This window comes from Gadus morhua, chromosome 15 (genome assembly GCF_902167405.1).
Source record: "Gadus morhua chromosome 15, gadMor3.0, whole genome shotgun sequence".
Classification (NCBI taxonomy): domain Eukaryota; kingdom Metazoa; phylum Chordata; class Actinopteri; order Gadiformes; family Gadidae; genus Gadus; species Gadus morhua.
The window spans coordinates 2,557,934-2,585,163 of NC_044062.1; the positions used below are offsets into that span (position 1 = coordinate 2,557,934).

A 27,230-nucleotide genomic window follows, 5' to 3' on the forward strand; every position below is an offset into this window, starting at 1 on the left:
CTGTTTGTGCACCCCCGTCTGCCACTTTCCTTGCATTTTGTTTTACTTTGTTGGCAAAAGATTTCGGGCAATCTCTGAAGAGATGGTTTGAGTCTCCACAGAGGTTGCACTTCCTGCCATTGGTACATTCTTCAAAAGAGTGTCCAATTTCTCTACATTTGCCGCACAACACCTTGGTACACGCTTCCGCCAGGTGCCCTTGCTCGCCACACTTGTGGCAGAGCTTGGGCTGTCCCTGGTAGTGAATGTAGCCCCTGTTCTCTCCAAGAGCCATCATGGATGGGAGATGTTTCAGGCCCTGGAAGCCATGTGGGTCCCGCCATTGTTGTATGGGGACCCTCCATGAACAGTTCCAGATGCCATCCTCATCTCTCACCTTGGTGGCCTGGGCCCTCACAGTGCAGTATCTTGCCAGCCATATACAAATATCATCAGCATTTACAGTTTCATTGAACATCCTGACGATTACGGTTTTAATGGAATCGTCATTTAGTCTCTCCACTTCAAATGCTGAAAACTGGTCTTTTACCGTGTCGTAGCGTGTCCAACATTCTTTGAGGGTTGTTGCGGCTGCGAAGCTAACATCGAATCCTTTGTTAAAGGGCAGAGTCAGAATACAATTCAAATCGTTTCCGGTAAACTTCAGGATTCCTTGGATGTGCTTCCTTGAAAAATCAAGCCGGGACATCTGAATTAAAATTCCATTGATTGACTTAAACTTAAAACGTACACTGTGGTGCCTCCTCATGCCGGAAGGGTTAACCGACATGATGGAGACACCACACTCTTAAAAAATTAAGAGGTTAAAAGCAATAAAACAGTGAATAAACAAGGTAGTACAGGCAACAATAAAATCCCCTTACCTTAAACGAACTTGACAATGATCTTCTTGGTAAAGGGTATCAGCAACTGGTATTTGACCCCAACTTACCAAAAAGATGGTGCAATATCCTCCTAACCTGCTATATATTTGCCACTAAATAGGCAATATATAGACAGACAACGGAGGGGATCACTGTCTTAGCCAAAAGGCCGAGAAGCGATGGCCACACATGCTCAGACCAAGAGGCGAGGTTCCCAGACACGTCGCTCCACGTGGCGGTTTAACAGACAACGAAAAAAAAAACAAAAGAATGACCAAGCACCCTGTGTGCGTGTTTGTGTGTGTGAAAGCTGAAGAAATAAACCGAGGTCGCTACATCTCTTTGCTGCTGCCTGCTGGCAGTGTCACTAGGCCGTCTGCATGTTTCACAAATAGAGTTTGGAGCAGTGGAGGCTTCTATAAGACTACAGGTGAAGCAGTGCTTCACCAAAAAAATGTTAAAAAATAAATAAACCAACAATACTATCGAATACTGCCAAAATGGTGGTGCCCACGATTTCCCCGCCCCAACAACGTCAACACCCGGAACTCTATTGCAGCCAATGAGCTCGAGTTGAAAAAGAAAATAGCTTACAGCACGTGGTTTCACTCAGGTAAATTGTATCCCCTTCACCGTTTGCTAGTTAATAATTAGACCTTTTTTTAAGGTTTGTATTAAGCTGTTGCGATTTTGTAGAAAGAGAAAAGATTTCGTGTCATAACACGGTCGTTGTGTATAAAGGGAAGACGTAGAGGGTGCGTTTTTAGCTGCTGGGTAGACTTCAGTCAACCTATCGCCGTTTTGTCTGCGAGCAACCATATTACTCGTGGGTGGTCTCCTTTTAATCGTGGTAATCTAAGCTTTCCAACGGTGTATGGCATGACTATATGTACCCAGGGGTCGTTGAAATAATAAACTGATTAATGTGTGTTTTGTAACGATAGCTAGGCGCGGCTAACGACACTGTTTACAATGAGTAAGGGCATACGTCGCATACCTGCAAACTTGTTGCTTTTCGGCGACAATCAACGTTTTCTTGGACAATTTGATGTGGATATGTGTTGATTTGGGTAAATGTGACTGTTTAGACAACAGCTGATGCGAGAGTAAGTGTAACATAAAGCAATTTGGCGACCGTGTTAATCTCTTGTTGCATGGGATGCGCTGCATACCTGGTAAACAGTAGTGTTATTCCAGATCCATGCCATCGCCAGGGAGACCTTTACCTGTGATGTCTGCGGGAAGAGCTTGGCCACTAAACCATCGCTGGTCAGCCATCAACAGCTACACCAGTACCCCAACATCATTTTGTACCGGCAAGGAGAGGCCAGGCTGTACTGTACAGAGGCAGCAAGGTCTGTGGCAGAGGCCCGCAGCAGCACTGTTGTTGACCCTAAATGGCTGGATCTCAAGACAGCAGAGGCGGCTGCCAAGAGGTCGGGGGCTGAGCTGTGGAAAGGTCAGCTGGTCATCACGTTTGGGTAGTACGCCGGTCAGACCTTCAGGTGGCTTGTGGAGAATGATGTCGGCTGGCTGGTGTGGCTGCTGTTCCAGTACTGCCAGCAGGGAGAGCAGAACGAGCTGCTGAAGTGGCAGAAGGAGCGACTGCTCCTTCGGCCACAAGGTGACTCCTCACCTGAAAGTGCTGTCGGACGCACCGTTCCCGGGGGCTCCTGCGCTGCCAACATCCCTCCCTCCGCCAGACCGGCCTCAGGTCCAGTACCGGCTCATCCATCACGAGGCTGGAAAGAGACGTGGTGAGAAGCGGAGGTAAGTTGTCATAAGCACTTTGTTTCACCTGTTGGCTGTGGAAAGCAAATAGCACACACGTCATATCAATACTGATCACATGTGTATTTTATGTTTCCAGATTATTTGTTGATGAGCCACAGCCTGTGACTCCCGCGAACCGACCCGTTCAGCCCACTGGGTTGTCGTCCTCCACCCGGCCGAAGCCTGCTGCGCTCACCCCCATTCTGCCGAGGCCTTCTGCGCCCACCCACCTCCAGCCGAGGCCACCCGCTGCGTTGACCTACGGCCCACCCCCTGTGTCGGCAGCACCCATACTGCAGGCCTTCCCCGCACAGCCACAGGTGCCCTCCGTCCTGTTTCGTGGGACATCCTGCAGCCAGAGCTTTGTCCCTCCTGCACCAACAGTGAAGGCATTCATGCCTAACAAGTCCTCAAGGCCATGTGGGGCTTGCCACATGCCAAACTGTGGTGGACAGTGGAAGAGGTACAACCCTTTCAAGGACAAAGTGGCTGGAAGCATTCAGAAAATGTTTTCCTACTGTCCATCCACTAGGAAGTCCACTACCCCTGGCTTCGACAATGTGGTGTATGACAACTTTGAACTCTTTAAGAGTGTCGTGGATGCAGAGTTGGAAAGGAGGTGTGTGTGTGTGTGTGTGTGTGTGTGTGTGTGTGTGTGTGTGTGTGTGTGTGTGTGTGTGTGTGTGTGTGTGTGTGTGTGTGTGTGTGTGTGTGTGTGTGTGTGAATAACTTACCTCTGTGATGCCACTGTTCCTGTGCCATCTGTACGAGAGAGAAAGAGGCTTGTTTGTGTGTGTTTGTCTCTGTCTTTGTGTGGGTTATTAAAGTGCTTCAGCAAGCACTATCTATTTATTTATATCGTTAAAAAAAATGCAAAAAAACTTATAAAAAACTTTGTAGTATCCATTCTGGTCTATTTTCAATATCAAGGCCAATCTTTTTAACCTTAATCAGTTCCAATCTAACACAATCAGTTTACATATCCTTTAGTGGTTGTTCATGTTCAGATAATCTGTGTTTTTGTCATGCATGTTGTTTGTCTTTGTCAGCTTCATGTGTTTGTGATGTTTGTATGTATTTGTCTGCTTCAGTTTTAACAAAAGTTTGCTAAAGAAAACACAAAAAAACACAAAAGGGAGGAACAGCTTGAGCCTTTATTTGTTGATTGGTCACCTGAGTCTTTGGAAAATCATGTTCATTATTGCACTTTAGCCTGTACAAGCCAATTGTTGAGTTGTATCTTAAAGGGGTAGTTCGGAATTTTGGACATAGGGCCTGATTCCGAAGTGAGCATTGGTATTCTATATCACTGGAGACAGTTTTCAACACATTTCATTCAGTCCTTCTAGTTGCAGAGTTCGCTCGTGCTAGGCTAGCGCAAGTCAACGGGCAATGCTAGCCTGCAATTAAAAACAGTCTTACCCACTCCACAGTACACCCGAGGTAAATCAATTATAACGACAGACTGTACATCTAAATGTCTGTTTATAGAATAATGTTAGAAATAAAACCAACCTTGCATTGCATTCTATTTTGAGGGAATTGCGGGGTCTCAGCAGCAGTGTTTATATTTCTGTACGTAGGCTACGGCAGCGGCGGACTGATACCTAGGTTACCTGCCGCTGTCATTGCTACAAACGCAGAGTACAGTGAACGAAGGAATTCTACAAGCATATTAAATTAACAAGATATGGCCACGATTGGAGGAGTTAGCGATGCATCTGCTTTTGAAGACGATTATGAGGAATTTGTTGTATCCAACGAACCGTACATGTACGAGCCGGTGTTTTGATGTTGAAGCCAGCAGCAACAAGCCACAGTTGAGTCCTTTCTGGATCTCGCACTGGAAATTGGTGGAAACTTTGTGGTGCCCATCTGTACCGTTTATTTCTACAATTTCTAAAAGCACACTGAACCATCATGTTGCCTAGTCGTTCAATTGCGCTTCTGTCCCACGCTTCTCTGTTTACGTTCTTCTGTCGTGATTCGGTTACAAACCTAACCAGCGCATAGTAGAATTCCGCTTCTGCTGAGAAAGTAGTCCCTCGATGATTCATGCGATGTATGGTTAGTTTTATTTCTAACGTTATTCTATCAACACAGACATTTAGATGTATAGTCTGTCGTTATAATTGATTTACCTCGGGTGTACTGTGGAGTGGGTAAGACTGTTTTTATTAGCAGGTTAGCATTGCCCGTTGACTTGCGCTAGCCTAGCACGAGCGAACTCTGCAACTAGAAGGACTGAATGAAATGTGTTGAAAACTGTCTCCAGTGATATAGAATACCAATGCTCACTTCGGAATCAGGCCCTATGTCCAAAATTCCGAACTACCCCTTTAAGTACAAGTGTGTGTTCTTCAATTGTTGAGATTTTTGCATTATTATTAATGTTATTTATATGTGCCTTTCCTTTTGATGCGTGCATGTCTGTCAGCTCCATGTTTAACTAAATGTTTGCAAATGGTAGTACATGTTTGTCTCTCGTCTCATGCTCTCGTGTTCTCGCCTGTAGATCTGTACCTTGTTGTGGTGGGCGAGCTTTTAATTAAACAGATCTTGTTTACTTGTGTTTTATATGCATTGCCTTTTCAATGAAACCCATTCTGGGTGAAAAATAAAAGTTGTAAAAGAATTTGAGTCTCTGTGTGCTTGGCTTTCACAAGGGGTGGGGTAGTGGAAAGAAAAAACACACCAAAGAAATTAGAAGTCCTTGTGTCTTCTCTCCCGCAACCAGAGGTGTGAATACACCCCCACTTAGCTGGCTGCACTCCCTGTGTGGTCAAAATAATGAGTTCTGTGAATGGCTCTGTCATCCAGACAATGTGAGTGCACTGAATACATTCTTATTATTTTTCTTAATTCAGCCCAAAAATGTAACAATTAAACACTTTTCCACTTGATAATATGAATCTCATCAGCTACATCAACTCAAAGTATGAAAATAATAAACAAAACATTCAGCAGACTAACGGATTTTGATAATCTAGGCCTTGCACATAATATTTCTGGAAATAAAACCTCCCACCGGTGGCCACCACATGGAGCCGTCCGTTTTGATTCTCGATCCTTTATGAGCGATCCCTGGGTTGAGGGATAGGGACTTTGGGGGGTCATCAGCCATTCCCAGGGGGTCACCCATCCAAGTACAAACCAGGCCGGACCCTGCTTAGCCTCCGAGATCAGACGAGATCGGGCGTGCTCAGGGTGGTATCATTCAGAGCTATTATTTCTTTAGAACAACACGACCAGGGGAGAGCGCGAACGCAGTCCCCCACTACCAGAAATTATGCAATCGAGATTCCTACATTTGGGGAATTCGCACGTGTCAGCAACAGCCTCAGTGCAATGGCTGAGCCTAGCTATGGGTGAACCACCTTCTTGATTATGGTATCTCCCTTGCCAGGTAAGTATGAGTTGAACACGTTCCGGTGGGCTGAACGATGCCCACGCGTGTTCCCGTGGAGAACGGTTGCAAAGCATTCGGAGATGTCTAGACTTTAATAAACACTGTAGACCACCGGTCACACGATGACAGGCGAATCTGAAATCAGCGTGATGGAAGCATAACGAAAGGAAACCTGGAGATCCGAGTTATCGAAACGCCACAGAAAGAATCCTTTTTTCTTTCTTAAAGGTTGGGTACGGAATTCGCTTTTTTGGGCATTTTTGCAAAATTACTTGAAATCCTTATCATAACCCGCTTACAGCCACTGAGTTAGAAGTACTGACATGAAAATTAAACAAGTCAATCATCTGTGGAACGGGCAGGGCTCGAAAAACTCCAGCCAATCATTTGGATTGCCACCTCGTTGCATTGGACAGTAAGTACGTCAATCAACGGTCGTACTGCACTCCCGCGCCCTGCGCGCGACCCCTTCATGCAGTACTCGTGACCCAGAGCTCGTGACCCAGAGCAAGCTCCTGTTTGTTGTTATCCTGCGGTAGCTGCTTGAACTAGTTAATCCACATTTGGACCTAGCAGTAGAAGACAATTTCCATGGCAGACAAGACGCCACCATCCCCACCACCACCACCACCACCACCACCAGCAAAGAGAAGGAAAACTCTTTTTCAGAGAGTAATTGATAGTAAAAACGCTGAAAGAGAAAAACTGAAATCAAGAATAATCCTAGGCGCTGCTTTCGAACGTTGGCGGCCACTGAAGGACGAGAAGGGTCTAAAAACCGATGCTTGTGTGGCGGTTGACCTAGTCTCAAAGTTTATACCGTTTATACTCGGTAGTACCGGTGTTGAGACGAGTGTATTACTCGTTGTGAAAATGTCCACACCGCAGCAACCCTAGTGAAAACCAGGACTTCCAATACAATTCTATGAAACAAACATACATTTTCTAAAAATAGTAATGATTTATGTGACCGTTTAATGTTTATAACATATGGTGCAACCATAGCCGCGAGAACGCATTCTCAGCAGGGGGTGCTGGAAAAAAAAAACTCAGCCTGCACTAGACTCGCAACTCGTTACATTGATAAAAAAAGATATATAGCAGCGCAGCTCAATTACACCAGTGCATGCGCGCACAGTTGAAAATCGATCGTTGTGTTCACTTCCTTCACACCATGGTTCACATCCAGCTGCTCACAGAACAAGTTTAGCGCACCACCGCTACCCTCACACTTTTTCATATAACCTTTTTTCAGCACTAGGTCATATGAGCATTAAATAAATGCTGCGTCTCAAAATGCCTTGGACAGCAGCGAGGATGACTCGCTTTGCCACGGGCCGAAACAGTTCGGAGCGACCACAGCCAGAGCGAACACAGCGGGGCAGAGGAGTGTCAGGAATAGTCTTTGGTGTACACATCAGTACGGCCTATTTTCACTACTGTTTAGTGGCAATGCAGTGTTTTATTCTATGCCTTTTTATTTTCGTATATTATTTCAATGAATACAATTTATTCATAAAAACAAGATCTGGTCTTCAAATCTTTTTTCCAAATATAGGTCGTTTTACATTGGGGTTTGTGTTTATATTCGGACCAATACGGTACAGCGGGCGCTCACATGACGTTAAGCATTTCCTGGTGCATAATGTGACGCTTCAGAACCTAAAATCCCGTTTCTCCCCGTTGACACGACAACACATAACCGGCGTTTTCAGAAATCTCCACTTTGGCCGGAGTTTTTTAGAAATGATCGTTTTCTGTGATAAGACAGGGCCTCGGACAGGGGGTGTTGCAGCACCCCCAAAACCCCTACTTCCCGTGGTACTGGGTGCAACTTACAGCTGAATGTAGTGCCATGTTGTTAAACGAAAACCTACGCTAGCCTGGCTCGCTCTCGCGCATCTCTGTTCGCGCTCGTGCATGATTGCGCGTCCAGGTACTTGGAATGGGTGGAGTCAGAGCTATAGAGAGAGAGAGTTGCGACACTTCCATTGGACTCGGTTGTAGCGCCTACTTCCGGGGTATGGAGCCTCGAATAGTTCCAAACAACCATTTTACGGCGTAGGAGACCGTTCATTTCCATTGCTGGCCGCCGAGTAACTTCTGAGGTAAATTGATTAAATAGCTACCTCTTTTGAATTGTCAACTGTCTATATTGTATCAGAGGCCCTTTATGATGCATATACTGATCTTTATTTGTAAATGCACAGCGTAATTATATATATATTCATCTTGGTAGACGACCGATTGCTTGCTAGTTTGTTAGCTCAACTTCACCATCTGTGAAGGTATCTCCAGGGGTAAATTGATTAATAGCTACCTCTTTTGAATTGTCAACTGTCTATATTGTATCAGGACCTTTATGATGCATATATTGATATTTATTTGTATATGCACAGCGTAATTATATATATTTTTTATCTTGGTAGACGACCGATTGCCTGCTAGTTTGTTAGCTCGACTGCACCATGTGATGGTATCTACACCAACAATTACAAAGTTCAGTACTAGTGAATCTAACTTTTATTTAGTTAGTTATTTATGTTGGATTACTAGGATAATTTAGGTTGATTTAAGGACGGGTTTTATGATGCGATAGCTAGTAGAAATAACTGTTTGTTTAATTATATCCTGGAAAGGGTGATGTTCAGCACATGAAGCCCTACAGATGCCGCCGATTCAACAATGCTGATTATGATGGGCGGTGAATTTAACCTATATGGCTTTTTCGTTTTAACTTCTTGTTGACTGAATTGTTTCTCTTTCTTAGTGCCAAATTGATTCTCTTTCTTAGTGCCAAATTGATTCTTTTTTGTTTTGCAATAGCCCTCTCTGCTCTCCTTCTTATTAGGTCCTCCACAGTCGCCCCATCAGTCCCTGGCAGTCTGGTCCCTGGAGCAGCTGGCCCTGGCAAAAGTTATTCCTTCACTGTTGACCCCTGACTGACTGGCCCTCGGCACACAAATCCCTGGATCACCCGCCACTGGATCACCCGCCACTGGATCACCCGCCCCTGGATCACCCGCCCCTGGATCACCCGCCCCTGGATCACCTGCCCCTGGATCACCCGCCACTGGCAATGTGGCCTCTTGATTGCTCTCTCTGTCTCCTGTGATGTCCTTTTCAACGCTCTTGAAATCCACCTAAATTTCTCCCTCAATCTCTGTAACAATTACAAGGCAATGTTGATGTTATATGTATTTTGCCTTTGCATTTGCAACTACTGTCATCTCCAATGTAAGAAAATGAATTAAAGCAAAACATTTCTGTAATGTGAATTAAATCATCTGCCACAATCAGAAACCAATACAATTAATAAATGGATCTACCGGCAATTGTTAATTGGGTAGAAATGTGTCGATTATCTACATTGTGTGCAAATCCTCAGAGAATCCCTGCCTTCTGGTTGTTTTTTAAACTGAATGTGCAAATATGAATTATGTAATCTCATTAGGAGTGTACTCTATCCTAGAATTACATGAAATGGGGAATATTGTAAGCTGGATGGATCATACCGAAGTTTAATTTGGCGCAATATGGGTGGTCCGTTGCACTTGGTTCCGGAAGCACCCTCACAGAAGGGGGTTTCCTCCTCTTCGGTTTAGGGCGATGGATGAAAACTGTTGGGCCTGCATCGGGCCTCAACTTCAACATCCTATCTACTTTTGTGGCTTTGAATTGGTCATTTCCAAAGTGTACCTGTAGGTAGGCTTTAATATCAGTTTCCGTTGCACTTCAAATATCATTGGAAAGTCATAATTCTCTACACTACAATTATTATGCCCTTTTGAAATGCTAGCAAGTGATCTGAACATTACGTTACATCGTTTTTGACTGTTGCTGACTGTCAATACGTTTTGACGGCTGACCATTGCCATCCATTTCTCCCTGCGCTCTTGGTCCTTAGGGAAGCCATGAACCCTTCTCCGACCGATTGGAGCATCCAAATGCTGCACAGCCAACCATAGTATGACCATTGATCTATAAAATGTTAGTTGTAACCAATGAACCATGACACCATTGAAGATCACAGAGCGGGTAACAACTGTTCCTCAACCACTTATGCCCTGACTTTTGAGAATAGGTTAGAGGTCAGAGTTCATGACCAAACGAGGATCCTCCCTCCTAAACCCATTTTGAATTTCCTAGGGCTATTCTAAGTATTGTAATGGCATAAAGTATAGTATATTTGCAACGTTATATGTTAATGGTTTGCCCTAAGTATATAGTGTTCCCTGCTGTGTCCATTGTTGAATCTGTTCACACAATCGCAATCACTTGTCCTTGTCACACTAATTGTTTAATAAAAAAAAATACAATTTCATTCATCCAAGCGTAATGAGTTGTTATTCTTTAATATATTTGATACTTTGTGTGGCTTATATCTTTAAATGATCATGGTAGAACATCTTGAATACTTTGATTTCAACACAGATGTAAGGTACAAGTTAAGGTTAGGCCAGTATGCTAACACGAATGTGAAGCTTTCCCTCCAAAACTTAAAAACGTATCTAAGTAATAGTACTTATAGATAGCTTTCAGTTGCCCCCCTACCGCTCTAAATGTAAAACTGACATTTACAAATATGCAATAATGCAATAACAGTCAGACAAATACTTGCATGTGATTTTTTCATTCAAATTTACCATTTAATATTGAAATCTCTGCTGTCGTCCCATAGAATAACATTGAAAGCGCGGCGTGTTTGGAACTATTGAGGCTTACATGAACCACGTGACCACCCTGTCGGCGAGATCATAGCGTGTCGCAACTCTCTCTCTCTATAGCTCTGGGTGGAGTCAGAGTCAGCGTTGAAGGAGAGGGGGTAGGACCATTTGAGTTGTGTATTTTCAAAATCTGCTGGCGTTTCGCAAATCGCGTACCCAACCTTTAAACAACAGAATAGTGGTGGCCAGATGATGCCTCATGAAACGTCAAAGCCTCGCAGCCAGGTGAACCATCAAAGTGGTTCGACCTCGAAGCTTCAAATGAGTACGCTAGGGACACCTAGTGGTGAATGAAATTATGATGAAAGAAAGAGTTTCCTGTGACGATGTGATGTTTGCTTCGTACAACATCAAAACGTTAAAGAATTAAAGTCATTTCAGTGATACGTGTGAGTGTGCCGTTCATAAATATCTCCCGAGCTCATGGTAGAGAACAAATCATTTGACAAAGGTTTTAAGTCATCCCGGGCAAAATAGATTGTCCTATAACTACAGTAGCCTACTAATAATTGTAATAATAGAACTGCATGATGACTGAGAACGAGTGTGATTAATTACATAGCCATAAAAGTGATCTTGGAACTGGGTAGGGTCTTCTTTTTGTAAAAATGTGCCAATTGTGAACCCATATCGCGGAACAGCCCGAGATGAAGCCTCGAACGTCACGCGCTACGTCATTTCGCCTATGTGAATCCCACTCGATACGGAGCTTCGCTGGGGGAGGAGCTGAGGTACTCGACACACGCCCCGATGCCTCGACGCAAACCATAACATCACTACAACAGAATATCGTTGGAATAATTGTAAACAGTGCGTTTATGAATTGTAAATGACACTTTGTTGTCTACAGGCGGACGGGTGTACTCTCAGGAGGAGTTTAGTTTTGTTTTTCACAGTGAGAGAGGGGTCCACCGGTCCTGGAGGTACTGCAATACCAGGTCGATGCGTGGAGTGGACGGAGCAAGCCCCTTTTCCATCTCCCATGTTTTACTCTGTGCTGGACATCCTGGTTAGGCGAGGCACAATGGATAGCTTAAAAAACAGTGTTTAACACTAACATTATGCATCCCTGCCCATTTTAAGTGGGTATTCTCATCATGCATTCAGTGTGTCTTGAACAACCACACATAAAAGGTTGCCCATATTATATTGATATTTTATCATATTTGTCTAAATGCATACTTTACTGTAGATAGATTTGGGTGAAGTCCCAACACAATAGATAAAAAACAGTGTTTAACACTAACATTATGCATTCCTGCCCATTTTAAGTGGGTATGCTGACATCTTTTTACTGGATAAAGTGTGAACATGTGCATCACGTAGACTACAGTACTGTACACAGCCTAACAAACACATTGTTGGTTTGTTTGCATTCAGAGACTCTGACCAGCTGCAAGAGCAATCTGGAACCAACAGACCAAGGACGGCTTTGACAGAAGAGGCAAAGCAGAGGCTGTCTGAAGAGGTCTGCAACACCGACACCATCCTGGCTCACACCAAAGCGAGGTTCTCTTGCACTGGCTACCTTAGTACATGGAAATATGTTTGAAAGGTACTGCCATTCATTTCCTGCTGATGCTCTGAATGCCACTGTGAAGGCATATCCCACGCTGAACAAGGCAAAGCTCAAGACGGAACTGTCTCTGATCTATGAGAATCCTGAATCAAGTGTGCAGCTTCAGTGTGCATATTGTATATAGTTCTCTGCAAACCTATGGTGGCATCATGCCTTCAGTGTGTATATTGTATGTAGTTCTCTGCAAACCTATGATGGCATCATGCCTTCAGTGTGCATATTGTATGTAGTTCTCTGCAAACCTATGGTGGCATCATGCCTTCAGTGTGTCTTGAACAACCACACATAAAAGGTTGCACATATTATATTGATATTTTACTTAACTGTAGATAGATTTATGAGTGAAGTTACCAACACAATAGATTGGGCGTAACACACACCCCTTTTAGAATCACATTCTCTCTCTCTCTCTCTCTCTCTCTCTCTCTCTCTCTCTCTCTCTCTCTCTCTCTCTCTCTCTCTCTCTCTCTCTCTCTCTCTCTCTCTCTCTCTCTCTCTCTCTCTCTCTCTCTCTCTCTCTCTCTCTCTCTCTATATATGTGTATGTATATATATATATGTTTATATGTGTGTATATACATATATATATATGTGTATATGTGTGTATATATATATATATGTGTATATGTGTGTATATATATATATATATATATATATATATATATATATATATATATATATGTGTGTGTATATGTGTGTGTATATATATGTATATATATATATGTATATATATGTATATATGTATATATATATGTATATACAGTGTTGTGCCCGAACGCGTTCATTGAACGGTAGTTCATATTTTGGGCGAATGTGAACTGAACGGACTGTATTACTGCCTGATGAACGTTAGTGATGTTACGTTTTGCGTCGAGGCATCGGGGCGTGTGTCGAGTACCTCGGCTCCTCCCCCAGCGAAGCTCCGCTTCGAGTAGGATTCACATTGGCGAAATGACGTAGGGTGTGACGTTCGAGGCTTTGCCTCGGGCTACTGCTTCGAAATATGGGTTCAGTATTGGCGGGAGATATCGACTTTAATGGCTATTAAATTAATAACTCCTTCTCAGTTGTCATGCAGGGTGGCTCGGCTTAGCTCAGGAGGTAGAGCAGTTGACTTGTAACCGGTGGCTAGTTCAATCCCCAGGTCCTCCAAGTTCAGTGTTGTTGTGTCCCTTTCACTTTGCTCCTGACAGCTGACTGTCGCCTTGCATGGTTGACTCTGCCGTCGGTGTGTCAATGTGTGTATTTACCGATGTAAGTCGCTTTGGATAAAAGCGTCTGCTAAGACACACTTTTGCCAAATGATTTATTTTCGAGCATGAGCTCTGTGCCATTTTATGAATGGCACACTCACACACATGTATCACTGAAATGACTTCAATTCTCAAATGATTTAATGTTGTATCGGCACATGAAGCAAAAAAATCACATTTTGGGTTGGGTTGTCATAATTTCATTCACCACTAGATGTCCCTAGGGTACTCATTTGAAGCTTCGAGCACGAACCACTTTGGTGGTTCATCTGGCTGAGAGGCTTTGACGTTTCATGAGGCATCATCTCGGCACCACTAATAAACGTTACTGTGAACTCGTTCATTCTGGTGCCTGTGAACGGGACGCTAGCTTAGTTTAACTTCGTTCAATATGGGGGTTATTGTTTATCAACACGGCGGATGCTCGCGCAGAACGCTGTGTTGTTTGACCGGTTGCCATGCTACTCTCCGTGTGGTTAATTTGAAGTTGCGGTGAGTTTACTGTTACATTAAACTGTAATCAGAAAATGCGGTTATATGCTATAGACCCTATAGTATCTGTCGTATAAAGGCTGGGACGAATTTCCAATTATAAATATGTACACTTTATGTTGAAAGTATTGCGATTCCCATTGAAACGAATGGCGCGGTGATTATTTTTCAAAACGAGAGCTGTTAAATTGTGGGAAAATGAATTCAACTGTAATCAGACAACGCGGTTATATGCTTTAGACCCTATAGTATCTGTGGTGTAAAGGCTGAGACGAATTTCGAATTATGAATATGTACAATCCATAACGTTAAAGGTCCCATGACATGCTATTTTATGTATTCTTTAATGTAGGTATTAGTGGGCAACTAACACAGTATTCAAAGACGTTCCCGAAATTCAGCCGTGGTGCAGAGTTACAGCCACTCCGAGCCAGTCGCACATTGAGCTTCCCCCAAATGCGCTGTTTTGGTGTCTGTAGCTATAATGCAAATGAGGAGGAGGGAGGCGGGTCAAGGAGGAGGGTGGGGGTGTGGCCCTGAGCAGCCTGCAGCCACGGTACCATGCGCTCTGTTTACAGTGGATGTATCGCAATGGCGAGGCGCACACAGCCTTTAGCCGTGTTCTGTAAATATTCTAGAACACACGGGAGTCCTGGAGCTCTATATCTAAATATTATCATATAGCCTACATAGATATCTATATCATATAATATATATTATAACGGCCAAAAGCTGTGTGAGCCGATATTATGAATCTCAAACGACCGCGTTGGGTTCTCCGACGTTCCTGGTTCTTCAACGTCCTCATCAATGTGAAGTAGACTGAACCGCGACAAGGAGGAGAAAGGGATCGTTGCCGGGCAGCGCTTAGGCACCTCCGCCTCCGGCGGTGGTCCCTCAGCGGGTCTCAAGCTGGAGACAACAATCCCTCTCCTCCATGTCGTGGTTCATGTTCTTGAGGGAGTCAAAGCCAAAGTTCCTTCCCCCCAATTCATTCTCAACCTTGGCTGAGATAACCCCCAATACGAGTCTCGTTGTAGAAATACCAGAGACAAGAGTCCGACAGAACGGTTATCCAAATAACAAGGAAGTGTACAACACTTGCGTTACAGTCCTGGAGCTCTATATCTAAATAATATCATATAATACATAGAAATCTATATCATTTAATACATATTATCACAGCCAAAAGCTGTGTGCGCCTCCAGACGATATAATGAATCACAAACGACTTTGTCGGGTTCTGCGACGTCTCTGGTTCTTCCACTTTCACATCAACCTGAAGTCGACTGAACCGGGCGCTGCCTGCTGCCGGCTGCCCGCTGCCGGGCGATGGTGCCTCGCGGCAACCGGCGACATGTCGCAGTTCATGTACTTCAGCCAGTCAAAGCCAAAGTTCCTTTCCCCCAATTCCTTCTCAACCATGGCTGAGATAACCCCCAATACGAGTCTCGTTGTAGAAATACCAGAGACGAGAGTCCGACGTGTTATGCGCCATAACGCCAAAAGCAGAACGGTTATCCAAATAATAAGGAAGTGTACAACACTTGCGTTACAGTCCTGGAGCTCTATATCTAAATAATATCACATAATACATAGAAATCTATATCATTTAATACATATTATCACGGCCAAAAGCTGTGTGCGCCTCCAGACGATATTATGAATCACAAACGACTTTGTCGGGTTCTGCGACGTCTCTGGTTCTTCCACTTTCACATCAACCTGAAGTCGACTGAACCGGGCGCTGCCTGCTGCCGGCTGCCTGCTGCCGGCTGCCTGCTGCCGGCTGCCCGCTGCCGGGCGATGGTGCCTCGCGGCAACCGGCGGCATGTCGCAGTTCATGTACTTCAGCCAGTCAAAGCCAAAGTTCCTTTCCCCCAATTCCTTCTCAACCATGGCTCAGATAACCCCCACGACAGTCTCGTTGTAGAAATACAAGACACGTCAAAGAACCGACAAGAAACACTTGCGTTACAGTTTGTGTATTCACACACACACACACACACACACACACACACACACACATGTGGCGCCCGCACGGTCGAGTCTCATTGGTGGGCCAACGTCTCTGGGCGGGCCAGGCAGAGTAAGGGGGGGAGCTGAGATTCCTGATGACGTCATGAATACAGACATTCCAAATCAGCGCACTTGAGCCTCAGTTTTTTCAAAGGCGAGCAGAACAGCTAGTGCTAGTTTTACACCAAACGCAAGTTTTAGCCATTGGGGGACCATAGGCAGGCTAGGGGAACTCATATTTATGTTAGAAAACCTCATACAGTGAGATTTTCATGTCATGGGACCTTTAATTCTCTGGCTCATAGCTCAGCGGACTCAACCCAGTCGCCAAGAAAAAACGTCTACGCTGTACGTTTCCATGAACACTGGATACGTAGCATTTCAACGTAAAAAATAGCGTGTTATACCTACAGTATCCACGTGTGCGCTGTGGAGGCGGGTTTCGGGGTTTGGGTTTCACGGCTTTCGCGGCAAATTGTGGACACGATTGTTTAGGGGGGGGGGGGGGAGGTAGACTGCTGTTGACCGGGGAGGGGGGGGGGGGGGGGGGGGGGGGGGGGGGGAGACACGTTTGTTGAGGGGGGACGACGACGACACTATTGTAGGGGGGGGGGGGGGGGGGGGGGGGGGGGGGGGGGGGGGGGGGGGGGGGGGGGGAACGGTGGGGAGGGGGGGGGGGGGGGGGGGGGGGGGGGGGGGGGGGGGGGAGACACGTTTGTAGGGGGGGGGGGGGGCACGCTCGACAACGAGAGTTGGTTTTTATTGAACGCTCGACAACGAGAGTTGGTTTTTATTGAATGAGACTTCAACACAGAACAGCTGCACGAAACGATGGTCACGTCACTCTCGGTGACGGTGTCGACAACAATGAACACACGAACAATGTTAATAGAACAACTGTCACGACCCGGCTCATGGTCGGACAAATAAAAGGAACTGCGTAGGTAAAAGTAACAAAAGGATAATTTATTTCCCTAACACAAGGGACCAAAATGACGGCAAAGCAAACAAAGAGAACACAATAGAAAACGAGGGGCTGCGGCGGAGCGGCACACCGCTCTCCCTCCGGAGCCAGGCGATGTCAGGAAGAGACTGAGGCAGGAGGAAGGACCAGCTTAACACAGGTTTGGGAATTGGCCACACCCACCAGCTCATCACCTGCAGCTTGACAAAGCAGAGGCCACCATACACGCATACACACATCCACAGGCAGGAGGCCGTCACACCCCCCTCCCTGAAAAACGGGGCCCAACCCCGAACTCGACAATGGCTCCCTCATTATTAAACCTCATTATTTTTTTTTTTACTTTGCAAATATATAGGCTACACATTCTGCCTACTATAAAGTTTGTTTCCTTCACAAATATATACATTCTACTTACTTTAAAGATTTTTTTTTTTTTTTTTTCACAAATATATACCTTTTACTTACTTTGAAGTTTTACTTTTTTTTTTTTTTTCTTTTTTTTTTTACACGTATAGAGTTTACGATGTTTAAGGCACACACACAAGGGCACACACATCCGAGGACAGGAACACCAGCTGCTGTTGAGAACCACACAGCTCACTACGCGCATCTTCCACACCCCCACCTCAGCAACCTGGTACCAGTGGGAAGCAATTTAAGAGGGAAGGATGACAGAAGAGGGAACAGGAGCGCAACAGGACAACATCATAACAGCAATAAAGTCTTAGCTCAAACCTCAATCTTGAGGAACGCGAGACAGTGCGTCGGCTACGACGTTTTCCGCACCCTTTGTGTGTCTAATATCAAGCCAATGTGACTGTAGAAATAACGACCAACGTATCAGACGCTGGTTAGGACATTGCAGCGAGTTCAAAAACAGAAGTGGGTTGTGGTCAGTGTACACCACTACGGGTACCGCTCCAGAGCCCAAGTACACTTCAAAGTTTCTCAGAGCCCAAACTAAGGCCAGTGCCTCCTTTTCAATCGTTGAATAGTTCAATTGATATGAGTTAAATTTCTTGGAAAAGAAACAGACTGGTTTTTCCAAACCCAACTCATTGGCTTGCAACAAAACGCCACCTACTCCGATGTGACTAGCGTCGACTTGAAGCACAAAAGGTCGGTCAAACCTCGGAGCGGCCAGGACCGGTGCTTCACACAGCAGAGACTTTATCCTCTCAAACGCCTGCTGACAGAGAGGAGACCACACAAATGGGACACGCATTTTAAGTAGATCAGTTAATGGTGCAACGACTTCTGAGAAATTACGGCAAAACCCCCTGTAATACCCCACCAAACCCAGGAACCTCATCAGTTCCTTCTTAGTAGTGGGCAGAGGATAGAACTGGACAGCTCTTATTTTCTCTGCAACGGGACGGACTTTACCCTGACCCACAACCCGGCCCAGGTACGTCACCGTGGCCCGTGCAAATTCGCACTTGGCGAGGTTGATGGTCAGGCGCGCGTCAGCCAAGCGCAGGAACAACGCACGGACACGCTCCACATGAGACGGCCACGAGTCTGAAACCACCACCACGTCGTCCAAATACACAGTGCACCCCTCCAAGTCCCCCAAGACTCTGGTCATGAGCCTCTGGAACGTGGCAGGAGCGTTTCTTAAACCAAAAGGCATAACATTATACGAGAAGAGACCATTTGGTGTAATAAATGCAGACAGGTCACGTGCACGCTCGGACAGCGGAACCTGCCAATATCCTTTCAACAGGTCAAATTTACTCACAAATGCGGCGTGGCCCACTTGGTCAACGCAATCCTCCATACGAGGCAGCGGGAAAGAATCTGGTTTCGTTACAGCATTTAGCTTGCGAAAATCAGTGCAGAACCTGAATGTTTTGTCTGGCTTCGGCACTAAAATGCAGGGAGATGCCCAACTGGAAAAGGAGGGAACAGCAATACAATTATCCAACATATACTTCACTTCCGCATCAAGGGACACACGTTTTTCAGGACTAACGCGGTAAAACCTTTGGCGAATTGGGAGTGCATCACCTACATCTATATCATGTTCAATTACATTTGTTTGAGTAGGAGTGTCACCAAACAGAGATGGGAAGGAACTTATCACTTCAACTAGGTCGGCTTGTTGTGACTCAGACAGATGGCCCAACAGAAGATGTAAGTTGTTCAAGGACTCAGAGTTTTTTAAACGACCTTGCTGCACCCCAGCATCAGCGTCGGGCAGACCATCCTCCACCCCGGCAGGCACCGACTGTGGAGGGTAAACCACAGACACTCTACTCACAGAACACACAGGCCGCGAGGAGGCGGAGACAGCTTCACCTGGAGGGACACGTTCATAGTAAGGTTTCAATAAGTTGACATGACACATCTGGACACTCCGTCTACGATCAGGCGTAGCAATGATGTAGTTATGTTCAGACGTTTTTTTCTTTATTTCATAGGGACCTCCATACTTCGCCTGAAATGGAGAAGTAATGATGGGAAGTAACGCCAAGACCCGGTCCCCCTCACTGAACACACGCTTCTCAGCCCTCCGGTCATACAGTGTCTTCATCTTACTCTGTGCAGTACCCAAGTTTTTCTTTGCCAATACCCCTGCAGCATACAACCTATGACGGAACCCATTTACATAATCAAGTACATTTTCTGGTGGAGCAGCATCCTTCCATTGCTCGCACAAAAGATCCAGAGGGCCGCGCACATTGTGCCCAAACACCAAATCGTTGGGACTGAACCCTGTGCTCTCTTGGGACACCTCCCTCGCCGCTAACAGTAACCAGGGCAACCCCTCCTCCCAGTCTCCGTCGACTTCAGAGACTGGTGAAAACGCTCCAGGGCCCCCTGACTCTGAGCGTGATATGCCGATGCTTTATTGTGTTTAACCCCCAACTGTTTCAAAACTTGTGAAAACAGGTGAGAGGTGAAGTTTGATCCGCGGTCAGTTTGAATCACCTTCGGGATACCGAATATAGCAATGAACTGTGTCAGGGCGCGCACCACAGAACGCGCTGTGATCGTGCGTAAAGGATACGCTGCCGGATAACGGGTGGTTTGACACATGACAGTAAGCAAATAAACAGCACCCGACTTGGAACGTGGCAACGGACCCACACAGTCTATAATAAGGTGTTCAAATGGCTGACCCACAGCCGGAATCGGAAACAGAGGAGCTGGTTTAATCACCTGATTTGGCTTCCCCGCAAGTTGACAGGTATGACAGGTTTTCACATACTCAGACACATCCCTCTTTAATTTAGGCCAAAAAAAGTGTTTCAGCACTCGGTTGTATGTTTTTCTCACCCCCCAGTGACCCGAGTCATCATGGGCCCGGCGAAGCACCGTCTCCCGGAGCTTCGAAGGCAGGACAATCTGGAGGACGGGATCCCCTACAAAATCGTCCCCGTGAGGCACCCATTTTCTCATGAGCAATCCCTTCAACAGAAAGTAACAGTGAGAGTCGTTCTTTACCTCCGACGCAGGCAACACCATGTCAAACAGTCCCTTCAGGGACGCGTCGGCTCGCTGCTCACTCTCCAACTCTTCCTGCGTAACTGAAAGGGAAACATCAGACAGGGAGAAACACAACCCATCTACTGCCTCACCATCACCCACGCCACACTCAGGCGGCTCTGGTGGAGAATGTTGGGACATAGACCGCGTCACCGCACACGCTGTGAACACTTCGGGGAAACTTATTTCATCCTCATCAGGCTGCTTCCTCACCAGGGGAACTGAGGAAACCACTGGAGACGGGGCCACATCACCCCACACACGCTCACCTGCAGCACCGTTACCTAGGATCAGAGTGACCCCCTCAACAGGCAGCGCCGGCCTCACACCCACAGCTATCTCGCCTTGGAAGAGATCAGAGTGTAATGTGATTTTGTGCAGAGGGACTTGCAAAACATTCATTTCCATACCTACAACAGGCACCCAACAACCTGTGTGAGTCTCAGCGGAAAAAGGCAACACAGAAGCCTGAATGAAGGAATCAAAGGCCGCTGTGTCGCGCAGTATATTAACTGGCACCTTCAACCTGCCCCCCACCAGAGAAACATGGCCACCAGAAATGAACGGCAGAAAAGACGCCAACCCCACAGACACGGATTCACCCCGAGCTGGCACACCCACCTCACTCACCGCTGGTGCGCGAGGCAACGAGACAGCGCAGCAAGCACCTTTTGGCTGCGCCATGGGACCCCCCTGGGGAACCCTGGGTTTAAGTGCGTAACAATCAGCTCTGAAATGACCTCTTTTAAGACAATAACTGCAGGTTTTTTCAAAACCCCTCGAGTTACGTTCCCTGGCGTCGGATTTACCTGAACGACCAACATAACTCCCCAGAGCTGCCTCAGCACGCTCTGCAAACGGTCCACCACGGCTGCCACTATGCGCGCGCCACTCACCAAAAGAGCGTTTATGCGTCAACACATAGTCATCTGCCACTGAAGCAGCTTCAGACACACGTCTTACCTTGAGATCGTTAATGTGTTGTGCAATGTTTTCAGGTATGGAATTTTTGAACTGCTCCAACACAATTAACTCGGACAAATCCTCAAACGTCTCCACTTTTAACGCGGCACACCAACGCGCAAAATGACCCGTCAGGTCACGAGCAAACTCGAGGTGCGTCTGCTTCTCCACTCTCTTCCATGAACGAAAGCGCTGACGATAAGCCTCCGGCACGAGCTCGTACACTTTCAATACCGCAGACTTTACACACTCATAATCTTGGCCATCAGCCACCGACAGAGCAGAATACGCCTCCTGCGCACGGCCAGTCAGTGCACACTGGAGCATCACCGTGCGGGCTGACTCAGGCCACTTCCGTGACTCAGCCACACGTTCAAACAAAGAAAAAAACGACTCTGGATCCCGCTCATTAAACTTCGGAAGTAACCGCAGATTGCCAAGCACATCAAAACACTCACCTCCGCCCCCGGGACGAACGGAGGAACTCTCCTGCGCTCCCGAGGCGGCTCCACCCGAAAATCCAGCCCTCAGCAACTCCAGCCGAGACTGCTCTACCGACAGCTTCGCTTGCTCCGTCTGGTAGCGGAGTTTTTCCACTGCAATCTGCTTCTCTATTTCAACTGACTTCAACGTCTTAGCATGCTCCAACTGCAACAACAGTAACTCTTTCTGCTGCTCAAACGTGAGGTCACTCGCGCTCGCAGCCAGTGGAGCCAAACTCTCCACCCTGGCCTGAGGAGGACGCGCAGCACCCGACAATATACCCAACTCGCATAATGCAGCAAACAAAACATTCTGAATTGTCGCGTCTTTCACTCTTCTATCTGGGATATCGATACGATAATGCTCCGCTATTTTAAACAATTGTTCCCGCGTGCACTTATCCAGCAACTCCTCCGACGGAGCCTGAACAAAAAACGCCACATCCGCCATACTCTACACACAGTAATACAAAACTCCAGGACACTTACTTTTGCTGCTACTTACCAGGTAACTCCCAAACAAGGAGCTACGAAAAAACACAAGCCGAGACACCCCAACCCCTAACTACCTACCACAATACTTACAAAACCTCACCTAGTCTTCGTCGGCTTGCCGAGCTCGAAGTGACACCAACCGCAGGAAATTACATCTGACCGAGACTGGCCAGCTGCAACAACCCAAAGCCAGCGCACTCCCTCCTCAGGGTTACCGACAAAAACAAAAAAGGCAAAATAATAAAGTGGCGAGATCTGCTCACCCGGCGGCTAACTGATCAGGATGCCCGGACAAAACAATTATCTTCAAGCAGCAACAAAAGCCAAGTGACCCAGAGAAACAACACAACCATGGCCCAAAATTTACCTTCGCAATTCACAGCTAAACCGTGGCGTACAAACCACACACACAAGCCCTCGCGACTTCCGGGTTCCCACGCCACTCAATAGTAACGCCGCCAAAACGGTTCCATTCACAAACTCCCGTGAGTTCATTCACAACTCTGGCTTACTAGCGCACACGGACAACGAGACGAGCCCCCACATTTGTCACGACCCGGCTCATGGTCGGACAAATAAAAGGAACTGCGTAGGTAAAAGTAACAAAAGGATAATTTATTTCCCTAACACAAGGGACCAAAATGACGGCAAAGCAAACAAAGAGAACACAATAGAAAACGAGGGGCTGCGGCGGAGCGGCACACCGCTCTCCCTCCGGAGCCAGGCGATGTCAGGAAGAGACTGAGGCAGGAGGAAGGACCAGCTTAACACAGGTTTGGGAATTGGCCACACCCACCAGCTCATCACCTGCAGCTTGACAAAGCAGAGGCCACCATACACGCATACACACATCCACAGGCAGGAGGCCGTCACAGTACCGTGGGGGCGGAGCCAGGTGTTAGGGGAGGAGCCAGGTGTTAGGGGAGGAGCCAGGTGTTAGGGGAGGAGAGGACGTCATGTTGAGGAAAGGAAACTTAAGGTTCATAGAGACCAAAGCCAACCGACGTGGAAGCAGTTCTCTCTTTCAGGAGAAACACATTTTTGGAACAAATAGTCTGACAGACAGTAACAACTTGGTAAGTAAAAGCACACATCTTTGAGGTGTAGTTAAAACCTCTCTTCCTGTTATTGAAATAGAAATATATAATTGCTCAATACATAAACCTTGTCGTCGGTGTCTAGGAATGGCCTGTGCTAACACTTCATGGTCTGAAGAGAACTTTTCATGTTCCATCTGTCTGGATGTGTTCATCAGTCCAGTTACCACCGCATGTGGACACAACTTCTGTAGAACCTGTATTACAAAGTTCTGGGATGAACAAGTCCGGTACAAATGTCCTGTTTGCAACAAGCTTTTCAACACAAGACCTGAACTACAGGTCAATATCTTCTTATCAGAGCTTTTAGCTCAGTTTAGAACGTCCGTAGGAGTAAAAGAGCAGCCTTGTGTTGAACCAGCAGAAGTTCCCTGTGACGTCTGTACTGGGACCCAGCTGAAGGCTGTGAAGTCCTGCCTAGTGTGTTTTACCTCTTACTGCAAAACCCACCTGGAGCCCCATCAGAGAGTCGGTCGCCTGCAGAAACATCGGCTGGTCGAGCCTATGGACCGTCTGGAAGAAAGGATGTGTAAGAAACATGACCGACTTCTGGAGCTCTTCTGCCAGACTGAACAGGTGTGTGTGTGTCAGTTCTGCACAGAGGCAGACCACAAGTCCCATCCTGTTGTACCTCTAAAGGAGGAATATGAAGTGAAGACGGCCCAGCTGGGGAAGATAGAGGCTGAAGTTCCACAGATGATCCAGGAGAGAAAACAAAAGATTAAGGAGATCAAAGACACAGTGGAACTGAGCAACAAAGACGCAGACAGAGAGATAGCCCAAGGTGGGCAGGTCTTCACTGCTCTGATTGGCTGTGTTGAAAAGGGCCGGGATGAATTCAACCAAACGGTTAAAGAGAAACTGAAATCCACAGAGAAACAAGCTGAAGACCTCATCAAAGAGCTGGAGAAGGAAATAGAAGATCTGACCAATAGAAGCTCAGAGGTGAAGCGGCTCTCACACACTGAAGACCACCTCCACTTCCTCCAGACCTTCAGATCCCTGAAGGATCCTCCACCCACCAGGGACTGGACCACGGTGGAGGTCCGTCCTCCGTCATACGTAGGGACCTTGAGGAGATCCCTGGATCAGCTGGAGGAGACACTGAACATGGAGATGAAGAAGCTGCGTGATGCTGAACTGAAGAGGGTCCAGCAGTATGAAGTAGATGTGACTCTGGATCCTGATACAGCTCATCCCCAGCTCATCCTGTCTGAGGATGGGAAACAAGTACATGATGGAGGTGTAGTGAAGATACTCCCATACAACCCTAAGAGATTTACAAGGTATACATTTGTTCTCACGAGGCAGAGCTTCTCCTCAGGGAGATTTTACTTTGAGGTCCAGGTTAAAGACAAGACTGCATGGTGGTTAGGAGTGGCCAGAGAGTCCATCGACAGAACAGGTGGGAGCAGGGGGACCCCTGAGACGGGGTACTGGACTCTTTTGTACTACAATGATGTGTTCTTATTTAGTGATTACACTTCTGTCCGTCACCCTCTGAGAGCTGGGCTCCAGAAGGTGGGGGTGTTTGTTGATTATGATGAGGGTCTGGTCTCCTTCTATGATGTGGAAGCCAGGGTTCATATCTACTCTGCTACTGGCTGCACCTTCACTGAGCCTCTCTATCCACTCCTCGGTCCATGTGATCATGATGAAGGTACAAACTCCGCCCCCCTGATCATCTCACCTGTCAATCAAACAGACTAGGACCTTTGTTTAATAATAAAATAATCAAACGACCAAAACAAATAATGTTGTATCCTGGATTAGAATAGAATTAGAATCTCTACTATGTGAGATCTGAGAGATCTGAATTAATGTCGTACTGCTGTCATTTAACGAGGAGAATATATTTAAGAATTAACCCTGTAGTTGTGTAACATAACACTTTATAAAAAAAAAGGGTTATAGGGTTATATTACACTCCATTTATGTGTCTGTTTTCCTTTATTTATTTTACATGTTTAAAGATATACAATTTTTTGCAGTTATATAGAACATTTTTAAAGGATTAACCTGTATAAATAATAATTTCAAAATTTAATATATCTAAGAATATTGAATGACAAAACAATCTTATGTCTTACACTTGTGATTTTAATAAAAAGAAAAGGCAAATATTATAATGCGTAGGCCTACATTATCATTGTAATGGATCATTTCAAGGGAATAGATAGATTCCAGTCCAATAGTGTTCAGTATAAATACTGTTTCTGTAATAAAAAAAGTGTGATACAAAAAATAAAATTCTTTATTTCTAAAACCCTTATTTTGATGATTTCGAGATTGATGGAACGTTTTAAATCATTGAAGAAATCTAAAAGATTGTTGTTGATGAACCAGTAAATTAATCTTCAATATACAACAACCCACCATGTGTTACACACTTACACAAAGGTCACAGTGACTACATGTAAAGATACTCCCCATGTGTGTGAGTACCCTGACATGTCAGCTCTTCTCTCTCCATCCTCTCTTCTCAATCCTCTCTTCTCATCCCCTCTCTTTTCTCCTCCTCTCTCTTATCTCTGCTCTCTTCTCTAGCTCATCTAGGATTGTGTTCATTATTGTCGTACATCATTAAGATATGTACAACAATGTCAAAGGTCACCCCATTTAGTTTGGTGAATCTAAAATAGATGTAGTACAACAGAACTACCTCTGGGGGAGCTGCACACCTTGCATGTTATGGAGGATCACCACCTTTTATGTGTCTCTTCGATTATACAAGGCTTGAGGAACATGGTTAACTAATAAATCCAATCAAATTTAAACACAATCTCCTTAATCCAGGAAACGCGAAACCTTTATGGATTTCTCACTGTTGGAAAATGCCTTGTAAACTCTCTGTTGGCATGTTTAGAACATGAATCTTTAGAGTTTACGTTTAGTTGAAGAAGCTGTTGCCAGCGGATGATTGACCAATGAGAGGACAGACAAGGTGGAGATGAGGAGGAGCATGTGTGAGTAGTAAATCACATACTTTTACTTTCACTACTTTTGATCGTGCATACTTCCGGTCCCAGACAGGAAGTAGTGGGGCCTCTGTGCCGGATGTGTGTGCGTGTGTGTCTGTGTCTGTGTGTGTGTGTGTCTGTGTGTGTCTGTGTGTCTGTGTGAGTGAGTGAGTGAGTGAGTGAGTGAGTGAGTGAGTGAGTGAGTGTGTGTGTGTGTGTGTGTGTGTGTGTGTGTGTGTGTGTGTGTGTGTGCGTGCCATACCTTTGAGTATACCTCCCCAGTCTCCTGCAGTGTCATCACAGCCCTCTCCTTCTCCTGCAGCATTAACCGGAGTGCAGGGTCCATCTCTGTGACGTCGCGCTCCAAGGCCTTGGGTTTGCTGTCGAGCAACAAAAGAAGCCCCAAGCACTGACGTTAGCGGAGCTAGTGTTGTAGCATTAATAATAACAACTTATCTAATTCACTTCAACTAGCTATAAGCAAAGAGGAATCGGGGAGTCCAGGTCAAGTATAGATGGAGAGTTTATTGCCACCCGCAAACGAGAGACAACAAAGCCGAGTGGTATCCTCGAATACACACTACTGAATGAATCCCGGACAGCTCCTTATATCCCTGATTTTTAAACAATACAAAGTTGGACTTTCATCAAATATAGAAT

General features: G+C 45.9%; 1 protein-coding gene, 2 long non-coding RNA genes and 1 other non-coding gene across 4 annotated transcripts in view; 2 read left to right on the plus strand and 2 right to left on the minus strand.

Moving 5' to 3' along the window:
* Positions 1 to 5,490, minus strand: part of LOC115560182 (uncharacterized) — a 33,635-nt gene extending 28,145 nt beyond the window's left edge. Inside the window, exons 1-2 of the long non-coding RNA XR_003979703.1 lie at positions 5,332 to 5,490; positions 3,371 to 3,398 (exon numbers count right to left, since the gene is read on the minus strand). This is a non-coding gene — a long non-coding RNA (uncharacterized LOC115560182). The remainder of the gene's footprint in view (positions 1 to 3,370; positions 3,399 to 5,331) is intronic.
* LOC115560173 (uncharacterized) lies at positions 1,394 to 3,539 on the plus strand. The gene is made up of 3 exons (XR_003979692.1): positions 1,394 to 1,476; positions 2,061 to 2,633; positions 2,734 to 3,539. It is a non-coding gene; the product is annotated as an uncharacterized LOC115560173 (long non-coding RNA).
* A 395-nt stretch (positions 5,491 to 5,885) lies between the features above and the next one.
* LOC115560537 (U1 spliceosomal RNA) lies at positions 5,886 to 6,050 on the minus strand. The gene has a single exon (XR_003979775.1). It is a non-coding gene; the product is annotated as a U1 spliceosomal RNA (small nuclear RNA).
* Positions 6,051 to 23,694: 17,644 nt separating this feature from the next.
* Positions 23,695 to 25,500, plus strand: LOC115560146 (E3 ubiquitin-protein ligase TRIM39-like). Its single transcript, XM_030379470.1, has one exon. It carries the CDS (start codon positions 23,698 to 23,700, stop codon positions 25,318 to 25,320), a length of 1,623 nt encoding a protein of 540 aa, XP_030235330.1. The 5' UTR covers positions 23,695 to 23,697; the 3' UTR covers positions 25,321 to 25,500.
* The last annotated feature ends 1,730 nt before the right edge of the window (positions 25,501 to 27,230 follow it).